Source organism: Bos indicus, chromosome 13 (assembly GCF_029378745.1).
Source record: "Bos indicus isolate NIAB-ARS_2022 breed Sahiwal x Tharparkar chromosome 13, NIAB-ARS_B.indTharparkar_mat_pri_1.0, whole genome shotgun sequence".
Classification (NCBI taxonomy): domain Eukaryota; kingdom Metazoa; phylum Chordata; class Mammalia; order Artiodactyla; family Bovidae; genus Bos; species Bos indicus.
The window spans coordinates 58,641,906-58,652,314 of record NC_091772.1 but is presented as its reverse complement, the minus strand read 5'-3'; the positions used below and the strand labels follow the sequence as shown (position 1 = coordinate 58,652,314).

Below are 10,409 nucleotides of genomic sequence, written 5' to 3'. Positions count from 1 at the left end.
TAGGAGATGCAAGAAACTTGGGTTCCATCCCTGGGTCAGGAATATTCCCTGGAGAAGGAAATGGCATCCGACTCCAGTATTCTTGCCTAAGAAATCCCATGGACAGAGGAACTGGCAGGCTACAGTCTATGAGGCTGCAAACAGTCGGACACAGCACAAATTACACAAAGGCTTTTCAAAGTCTTGCTTCCTCACTCCTCAGAACCCTGGGGTCAGCCAGCTACAGCTTAGGACAACAAAAAAAAGTGTGTGTGACCTCAAGGAGATGTAGTGAAACTGGTTTTTTTTTTTTTTTTTTTTCAGTGTCTAATCTTTCTCCTTTCAACAAAGCAGTTTTGTGTCTGGGCTCAACTTTTCAGATGCTTTCTAAAAGAAGAGAAACTGTGTACCTTAGGATATGTTTAGACGGCCCCAGGAAAGCCGAGGGGTCTCTGTGGTGTTTGCAAATGTAGAAACGACAAATGCAGCTAACAGAGTGGGCTGGGCAGAGGTAGCCCCCACCTTCCCTGGCCACCTAGGAACGTATTGAAAAATCCACAAGGCGGGTGTGACTGAGGGTCCCCAGGGAGTCCAGCAGCAGAGCGATAGCAGAGCTGCCACGGCAGGTCCCCATGGCTGGTACTCAGTTCTGAGACTGACTTACAACTCAGTGTTAGTCACTCAGTCGTGTCCAACACTTTGCGACCCCATGGATTATATATAGCCTGCCAGGCTCCTCTGTCTATGGAATTCTCCAGGTAAGAATACTGGTGTGAGTAGCCATTCCCTTCTCCATTGGATATTCCTGGACCAAGGACTGAACCCAGGTCTCCAGCACTGCAGGCAGATTCTTTCCCGTCTGAACTACCTGGGAAACCCATTTACAGTGAAGCCCGTGGGTAAATGGGGAAGACACAACGTCACCAGTCAGTCCTTTGAAAACATTGCTCAGTGAGTCCCTTCTGGGGCAGGGAGTCTCCGAGGACAGGGACAGACCCGGGTCCTGAGTCATCATCAACAGAGGGCATCAAGTGGGGCAGCGGGAGACAAGCCTCAGATCTGCTCCATCTTGGTCTCTGAGTTGGGGTGTTTTTAAAGAGGAAGAGCAAAGAAACAGGAATTGACCATTGTTTTGTGACATTTCTTAACCGTACTTTCAGGGGTCAGGATTCTCTGGTTTATGACTCTCTGGCCAGGTGATCTGTGGCTCAGGGGTCTGTGAGTTCACCTGGCCTTGGAGAAACAATCCGAGTTTGTACATTAATGATGAGACCTACAGGAGCAACCTCAGTGCGTTAATGAAGTCCTGACAACAATGGTCTTAGTTATCTAACTCGGGTTGATTAGTGCTCAGTTAGCACAGCATGGAGTTCTGAGGGGACAAGAACAGGATTGAGGTCAGAAGAGGCAGATAAGGGGACAGTTTGGGTAGAGAGATTAACCATAAACTCAGTAAGGGAACATGATTTTGGGGGGCTCAGTTTCACTATTACAGTTTTTAATCAGCAAACTGGGAATCTCTACTCACTTGGGGAGATCAGCCACCCGGGTGTGAATGTGTGTGCTTCGTATTCACTCAAAGGTTGTGCCTTTGAATGGCTAATTTCACTCATGTCAGATGCTCAGAAAGTGTCCCCAGCAATGGAGTGTTACGTTGTGGTAGAAATTAGACGGGATACGCTTCTGTTTGGTTGACAGCATTGTTATGAATGAATTTCAGTGACCATTTAGGCAAATGATTTTAAACTAAACAGAAACATCTCCCGTTGTACTTACACTGAAAGATTCAATTGGCTGAATTAAAAGTCTGAATAAATGAACTTGCTTGTATCCTTTAAAAAAATCTCTCCTTCTGCCCTCACAGCAACTATTGATTTGTACTTTCACAGTAAATTAGTTTGTTTTGTAGAATTTTATATGATGGGAATCATAAAAATGTTTACATTCTAAAAATTGTACTTTCCCTCAATGCTGCATTATTATTTCATAATTCATAGCTTCATTCTTTTTATAGTCATGTATTATCCTGTATAGGTGCCCCACAATTTCCTTACCCACTTAGTGGACATTCGGCTTGTTTTCAGCTTTGGCTTTTACAAACAAAGCCTTATGTTACACACACACAAAATCTGAGTAAATGAAACATAGCAATGGGTTGATAGTTTTGGTGGAAGTTGGTGACGTGTGTACACTCAACACGGCGGTGGGAGTGAAGTCCCATAGGATGGTCCTCAAAGAACTTCTGGTCTGAGATTGTTGTTCCCAATGCCTTGTGATTATCACAGCTCCTCACAGACACAGTCTTGGAGCTGTCTCGGCTCACACTCCACGGGGCACGAGGGCAGGTTTCCACTGACCTCCTCCAGTGAGAGGACGCCCACTGAGCTGTGGGGCTGGCTGCCGGTGGTTGGGGCCTGGCCCTGTTCTCCTGACTTCTCACCCAGTGTTCTCGAAAAGCTAGCCAGCAGTTCCATAGCTCATTAAATTGGACTGATGTTGTGATGGCTTGCAAAGCAAATTTTTTTTACAGCTGTTATAAAGGTCTCATTGCTCAAGTGTAATCGAGCAAAACTGCCAAGCCCCCTCCACTCCCTGGACGCTAGGATTTGCAAGGGCAACAAAAAAGTGTACAGTTGACTCCAGAAATACTGCACCCAGCCCAGAACTCCTGGGATGATACGTGGAAGGTTCCAGGAAGGGCAAAGGTCCCTTACAAGAGGCAGTCCGGAGCTCGGCAGCTTGTGTTCCAGCCCCTCTCTGCAACTCTGTCTGAACCATCTTGGTCTTTCAGATGCTTTCTAAAAGAAGAGAAACTTTGTACCTTAGGATATGTTTAAACGGCCCCAGGAAAGCCGAGGGGTCTCTGTGGTGTTTGCAAATGTAGAAACGACAAATGCAGCTCACAGAGTGGGCTGGGCAGAGGTAGCCCCCACCTTCCCTGGCCACCTAGGAACATATTGAAAAATCCACAAGGCAGGTGTGACTGAGGGTCCTCAGGGAGTCCAGTCTGGGATTGGGGGGTAGTCGCCAGATCCCTGATGCCTCAGTGTCCTTGTCTGCACACAGTGGGGCTTGTGGACTCCACTTAGGGTGCAAGGAGTTAGTCAATGCAGAGCACTTACAACAACGCTCTGCATTTATTCATTCAGCACCTACTGTGTGCCAGAAACTGTGCATACAGAAAGGAACAAAATAGATAGAGATCCTTGCCCTTGTGGAATTTATACTTGGGGTAGGGGCAGGGGGCACACCATGGACACTATAAGGTTAATAGCCCTTAATTAGGTCAGACAGTTGCCAATAAGCCAGGCACCATCCCACATTTGGGGGTGTTCTTCCCATGGGCCTTTGCCTGTGGGGTGACACCTCACCACTGCTCTATTCTGGCAACCAGCAGCCATCTGTACACAAGACGCATGGCCAAAACCCCTGAGGCCCCCACGAGGCTCTGTGCCATCCCACCCTGCCCTTCAATGGGAGGGCCTGTGTTTCGCATCTTCAGGGGACTGGGGCAGAGCTCCAGCAATCAGAAGTTGTGTAAGGGCCTGCCATGGCTGGTCCAGGGGCCGCAGGCCACGTGGCACTCATTAACGACTGTCTGTTCAATGATTATCTGCCTGGGTTTATTGTGGTGAGCCAGTCCAAAGCATAACTGATCGTGGCCGTGATCCAAAGACCAGCCCCTGACGTCAGAGTCGAGCCTCTCTGGGTGTGGTTGGGGGCCGGGCCTCTCTCTTTCTTGGAATTTAAAGGCCAGGAAGTTCTGCCTCCAAACCCTAAACAGGGCCTTCCCATTGGGAACGCACACTCACCCGCGGGAAGAGCCTTGCAAGGGACCCTTTGGCCTCTGACCTGATCGTCCAAAGAGAAAGGTAGGCACAGCCTGTTCACATGCGTTTCTAACAGACTTCAGTGCTAACTGGAACTGCTTTTCTTTTTCCTCCCAGCCACATCGGTGACCCCGACCAAGTGTGCAGAGTTGAGGGTGTCCATGGTTGTCTTGTTCAGGAAGCCTGTGCTTTTTCTATTGCAGGGAACCTCGGCATCCGTGCCCCCCAGCCCAGCTCTGCAGAGATGCCTCCTCAGCTCTCAGACGGCCTCAACTACTCAGCCAAAATCGTCCGGGGCTCCCTGGACAGCCTGCCCCAGGCCGTGAGGGAGTTCGTGGAGAGCAGCGCCAAGCTGTGCCGGCCTGACCAAGTCCACATCTGCGATGGCTCCGAGGAGGAGAACCGGCAGCTGCTGAGCCACATGGAGGAGGAGGGTGTGATCAAGAGGCTGAAGAAGTATGACAACTGGTGAGCACGCCTCTGCCCCCTGGCATTCGGCTTTCCTCTCTACCCAGGGTGCAGGTGGAACAAGGGGGCGGAGGGCCTCAGCAGAGCTGGGGCGGGGCTGTGTGGTTTGCAGACTCTTGAAAAGCTTAGTAAAAGAGCCAGAACTGTGTAGACTTAATTTTACAATGTTTGCAGAGCAGCCCAAGTCATCAATGAAGGGGCACATGCAAACTGTCTTTGCAAACCAGGTCCCCGATTCAAGGGAAGGTCAGACACGCCCTGTCCTAAAACATGAACTCCTGGTCTAGTGAGTGTCCCTCCGACTATTCGCAGTGGACGTGGCTGTGTCCACATTGATGCAGCATCCTTAATGCCCTTGGTACCTGCCATGTGTGGGAAGAACATGATGATGAGAACACTGGTCCCTTCCTGAATGGTCCATGGCTGAGGGAACCTAGGGAGCAGATGCCATGCAGAATACCAGCACTTCTCTAATCCCCACCTGTGTATTTAAAAATTTTATTTACTTATTTATTTTTCGCTGTGCAGGTTCTTCATTGCTGCGATGGCTTTTCTTTGCTTGCAGAAAGCAGGGGCTACTCTCTGGTTGCAGTGCCAGGGCTTCTCATTGTGGTGGCTTCTCTTGTTGCAGAGCACGGGCTCTAGAGCGTGGGGGCGTCAGTAGTTGAGGCTCCCGGGATCTTACACACAGGCTCAGGCTCAACAGTTGTGGTGAAAGGGCTTAGTTGCTCCATGGCATGTAGGATCTTCCTGGATCAGAAATCGAACCTGTGTCCCTTGCATTGCAAGGTGGATTCTTTACCACTGCGCCACTAGGGAAGCCCCTAATCTGTGTATTTTAATTTTTTTTTCTTTGCAGCTGGTTGGCTCTCACTGACCCCAGGGATGTGGCCAGAATTGAAAGCAAGACGGTCATCATCACTCGAGAGCAAAGAGATACGGTGCCCATCCCCAAAAACGGCCTCAGCCAGCTGGGCCGCTGGATGTCCGAGGAGGATTTTGAAAAAGCATTCAACATCCGATTTCCGGGGTGCATGAAGGGTGAGTGAAACATTTATTTGACTGGGTACAATATCAGCAAACCTTTTATTATCATCTCTGTCCTACTGGTAATTGTCCCAGGAACTCCCATTGCTCAGAGAGTTATAAATTCCACATGAGAACTGGCCACATGTTGAAAACGTACATCTCAGTTCTTGTTTTATAGACTAATTTCTACGCTTGTGAATTTAAAATAGCTTGGTGGAACCCAGCTGCACATTTATGAAAACTCTTTAATTTTGCTGTTGTGTCCAACTTTTCATTTGGTGTTGTTGAGTTGCTAAGTTGTGTCCGACTTTTTTGTAACCCCATGGACTGCAGCATGCCAGGCTCTTCTGTCCGCCACTATCTCCTAGACTTTGCTCAAACTCTTGTCCATTGAGTTGGTGATGCCATCCAACCATCTCATCCTCTGCCACCTCTTTCTACTTTTGCCTTCAATCTTTCCCAGTGTCTTTTGCAATGAGTTGGTTCTTCGCTTCAGGTGGCCAAAGTATTAGAGCTTCAGCATCAGTCCTTCCAATGAGTATTCAGGGTTGATTTCCTTTAGGATTGACTGGAGTAATCTCCTTGAAGTCCACAGGACTCTCAGTGGACTCTTCCAATCAAGGGGCTGGTGGCAAGCAAGACGTGATGCTGTCGGAGGGGGATCATGAGAAGGGTCACAGATGGTGGTTGTCTGTGAGTCTGGGGTTGTTTCTCACCAGCTCCCACCTCCCGGCCCCACAGGTCGCACCATGTATGTCATCCCGTTCAGCATGGGGCCCCTGGGCTCTCCTCTGTCCAAGATTGGCATCGAGCTGACAGACTCGCCCTACGTGGTGACCAGCATGCGCATCATGACGAGGATGGGCACCAGCGTCCTGGAAGCGCTGGGGGACGGCGAGTTCGTCAAGTGCCTCCACTCCGTGGGGTGCCCTTTGCCTTTAAAAAGTAAGCACATTATTTCAAAATCAAAAGCCAGAATTAAAAAAAGAAAAAGCCTGCCCTTAAACTCCGTTGGGGACCTGGCACACTCATGTGGGCGTGTCCTCCTGCACAGAGCCTTTGGTTAACAACTGGGCCTGTAACCCCGAGCTCACACTCATCGCCCACCTGCCCGACCGCCGAGAAATCATCTCCTTTGGGAGTGGGTACGGCGGGAACTCGCTCCTTGGGAAGAAGTGCTTTGCCCTCAGGATGGCCAGCCGGCTGGCCAAGGAGGAGGGGTGGCTGGCAGAGCACATGCTGGTAAGACGCAGGGAATTCTAAATGTGTGCAGCAGAGGGTCGGGCAGAGGAGGGGAAGTGGCAGACCCCTACTGCATTAGCATTCCTGGTATGCATCAGAGTTCCAGTGCTCCAAGGACACTGGGAATTCCATCAGTAACGATGAATGGCTTCCAGGCCCCCTCCTAGACTAGGGCATGGACCTCTGGGGCAGAAAGGAACCAAGTGCTTCAGGAGAAATCTTGTCTCCAACAGATTCTGGGCATCACCAACCCCAAGGGCCAGAAGAAGTACTTCGCGGCTGCGTTTCCCAGCGCCTGTGGGAAGACCAACCTGGCCATGATGAACCCTACTCTCCCGGGATGGAAAGTAGAGTGTGTGGGTGATGATATCGCCTGGATGAAATTTGACCAACAAGGTGACTCTTTTAGGCCCGGGTGTTGATGATAATCGTTGGACCTGAGTGAAGTTTTGGGGTTTAAACATGCCAAATCCTCCCAAGTCCACAGTGTCTGGATTTTTAAATTCAGTTAGTTCTTGCAAAAGCTCGGACATATGTATTCCATCAGCTTTCTTTAATCTCATATCCAATCTGGATTGAAATGGGACCTTCTATCACTGTTTGTTTATATTGTTTAGTTGCTAAGTCATGTCTGACTCTTTGCAACACCATGGACTGTAGCCCGCCAGGCTCCTCTGTCCATGGGATTTCCCAGGCAAGGATACTGGAGTGGGTTGCCATTTCCTTCTCCAGAGGATCTTCCTGACCCAGGGATCGAACCCACATCTCCTGCATTGACAGGCAGATTCTTTACCACTGAGATACCTGGGTTGGTTAAAATAGTTTGATGGGAAACTGGTAAGAAAGTCAAAGTTGATTAATAATGCTGGCATGAGGCAAGAGAAAGAGATTCTGGGGAGGAGGGAAAAAATAAAGACTTGAGAATTTGGTGCAGAAATTAACCTGGCAAGATATAAGATGGTACACTTCCCTTGGTACTCACTTCCACTCCTTGGTTTAAAACTTTCCAGGTAACTTGCGGGCCATCAATCCAGAGAATGGGTTTTTTGGCGTCGCTCCGGGAACCTCTGTGAGGACAAATCCCAACGCCATCAAGACCATCCAGAAGAATACCATCTTCACCAACGTGGCCGAGACCAGTGACGGGGGCGTTTACTGGGAAGGCATTGATCAGCCGCTGGCCTCAGGCATCAAGCTCATTTCCTGGAAGGGCAAGGAGTGGGACCCCAAGGATGGTAAGCCCCCCAGGAGGCCCGGCGCCCCGGCCCTTGGGTGTGTGTGCTTGGCCAGACGCTCAGGGCCTATCTTCCCTTGCTGCTGTAGGGGAGCCTTGTGCCCACCCCAACTCACGGTTCTGCACTCCGGCCAGCCAGTGCCCCATCATTGACCCTGACTGGGAGTCTCCAGAGGGCGTGCCCATTGAGGGCATCATCTTCGGAGGGCGCCGGCCTGTTGGTGAGGCTCCTGGGCAATCAGACTGGGACACGGGTGTGTCACTATGGAGGGATGTGTCACTACAAGGGCTCATGTTCTGTGACCTGGTTGAAGGATGTCAGGGATATGGAGCTTCCTTTCACAAATGACAGGGTAATGAGCAAGCTCGGGCATAGAACTTAGTCTCTGGCCACTGAAACTCCGGGGTCCTTGTCCAGGGATGGGGCTCCTAGTTTGACTTTGGCCACGTGGCCTCCTGCCATGACTCTGACGTGGCAGCGTCCGCCCTTAGCTCTGGCGCTCCAGCATCAGCCCCTTTAGAAGAGAGACGACATGCAGCATGTCTTTCCACTTGGGAGATGGCGTTGTGGCTGAAGGGGGCTGGGGGTCAAGGCCTCTAAGGAGCGTTTCTTTCTCCTGCTAAAGGTGTCCCTCTGGTCTACGAGGCTCTCAGCTGGCAGCACGGTGTGTTTGTGGGGGCGGCCATGAGATCTGAGGCCACGGCAGCGGCGGAGTACAAGGGTGAGTCTGGCCAAGATCTGGGGCCACCAAGAAGGGACAGTGACAGCTCTATCTCTGTGTTTCTCCGACTCTCTGTTTTTTCTGTTGCTCTGCTTCTCTGTCTCTCTCTGTCTCTGTTTCTATGTCTCTCTGTCTCTCTCTCTCTGTTTCTATATCTCTGTGTCTCTCTGTCTCTTTCTGTCTCTATATCTCTGTCTCTCAGTTGCCCCTCTGTCTCTTTATCTCTCTGTCTCCCCGTGTCTCTCTCTGTATATGCAGAGAGGTACAGAAAGCCAGGGGGCTGTGTCAACAGTAAGTGTGCCCATAGTCCTGTGAGGCCTCACTTACCCACAGAGTCCCCTGTTAACAGGCAAAGTCATCATGCACGACCCCTTCGCCATGCGCCCCTTCTTCGGCTACAACTTCGGCCAGTACCTGGCACACTGGCTCAGCATGGCCCAGCGCCCCGCAGCCAAGCTGCCCAAGATCTTCCATGTCAACTGGTTCCGAAAGGACAAGGCCGGCAGGTTCCTCTGGCCCGGCTTCGGCGAGAACTCCCGGGTGCTGGAGTGGATGTTCAACCGCGTGGTCGGGGAAGGCGGCGCCAAGCTCACGCCCATCGGCTACATCCCCGATGAGGATGCCCTGGACCTCCGGGGCCTGGGGGATGTCGACGTGAAGGAGCTCTTCCACATCTCCAAGGAGTTCTGGGAGGAGGAGGTGGAGGAAATACAGAAGTACCTTGAGGAGCAAGTGAACGTCGATCTACCCCCAGAGATCAAGAATCAGGTCCTGGCCCTGAAGCAGAGAATCAGCCAGATGTAATCAGGTTTGCCTGACTGTCCACCTCCAATCCATACAACGCACCAGGAGCAGGAGACACGGCGCTTCCCGAATTCTCACTGCCTGCAGCACCGCAATGAGCGCACCCAGGGGCTGATCGAAACCCTTAATTTTTCAGATAAGACCGTATAGCAGACTGAAGCTAGTCACTAAAGAGGTTGGGGAGGGAAATAGCAGGCTCCAGGAAATAGCAAACATTCATGATACAATGCACCTTTGTTCAACTTAGGGACACTCAAGCAGTCTTCTTTGTCTTTCCCCCTTAGCTGTATCAGTTAGCCAGGATGCACAGAAAAAGGACACTTGAGCTGTATATATGTGTGTGTGCACATGCGTGTGTGTCTGTGTACTGTCGTCTAAAACGTATTTAATGACTTTGGAAAAATCTTGGGCAAGATTACCTCCTAGTTGTTGCTAGAATGCAATGTTGCTTTCTTATTAATATGTGTGTTTAAATTATTTTTATATACCATGGTTCCTTACCTTTACATAATTTCAACATTTTCCCCTAACACTTCTTGGAAAAAAAAATCACAAAATAAACTTTTATAGAAAAGATGAATTTGTTTGCCTGGTTTTTCTTATCTGAATAGCCAAGAAGAGGGGACTCTGATGAAACCTTCTGTGATAGAATCCCTTCCAAAGAACGTGGGACCACCTTGGTGGAGGGGGTGAGCTGGGGGGTGGAGGGGGCCAGATGGGGAGGTGTGAGCAGAGAGACTGTCACCCAGAGGTGACACGGCACCATGCTTTGGGTTTTCTGAATTAACTCGAAGCCATCCATTAGTGCCCTTGAACATCCACAAACCTTTAAATTGTGGGTCTTGGGTAAGGGGAACAGGAGAGTTTAAAGCATGCTTCTTGACAAAACCTTGGGTGTGGGGCTTAGGCCTTTCATAAGAATTATATTGTGTCCAATTTCACAGACTTTTGTCAATAAATGCTCTTTTCAGCAACTCTTTTCTTCACTGTCATCCACTGGGGAGGAGAGTGGAGACAGAAATATCCTTCAGAAGAAAACAGCAAAAGGCATTGATGGAGCACCTTCTGTATACAGGGCATCATGCCTTTGATGGGCTCAAG

At 50.1% G+C, this 10,409-nt stretch overlaps 1 protein-coding gene across 1 annotated transcript; it reads left to right on the top strand.

Moving 5' to 3' along the window:
• Positions 1–3,700: 3,700 nt before the first annotated feature.
• On the top strand, positions 3,701–9,888 carry PCK1 (phosphoenolpyruvate carboxykinase 1). Its single transcript, XM_019972142.2, has 10 exons — positions 3,701–3,851; positions 4,013–4,277; positions 5,137–5,318; positions 6,048–6,251; positions 6,361–6,548; positions 6,782–6,944; positions 7,559–7,783; positions 7,872–8,003; positions 8,409–8,504; positions 8,854–9,888. Exons 2-10 carry the CDS (start codon positions 4,054–4,056, stop codon positions 9,306–9,308), a joined length of 1,869 nt encoding a protein of 622 aa, XP_019827701.2. The 5' UTR covers positions 3,701–3,851; positions 4,013–4,053; the 3' UTR covers positions 9,309–9,888.
• Positions 9,889–10,409: the final 521 nt, after the last annotated feature.

Bases quoted from the DNA above. Each gene is read 5' to 3' on its own strand.
- PCK1 (XM_019972142.2), top strand. From the start codon at position 4,054: ATGCCTCCTCAGCTCTCAGACGGCCTCAACTACTCAGCCAAAATCGTC. The intron at 6,549-6,781 runs GTAAGACGCAGG...TGTCTCCAACAG, and splicing joins GGCTGGCAGAGCACATGCTG to ATTCTGGGCATCACCAACCC. The intron at 8,505-8,853 runs GTGAGTCTGGCC...CCCTGTTAACAG, and splicing joins GGCAGCGGCGGAGTACAAGG to GCAAAGTCATCATGCACGAC.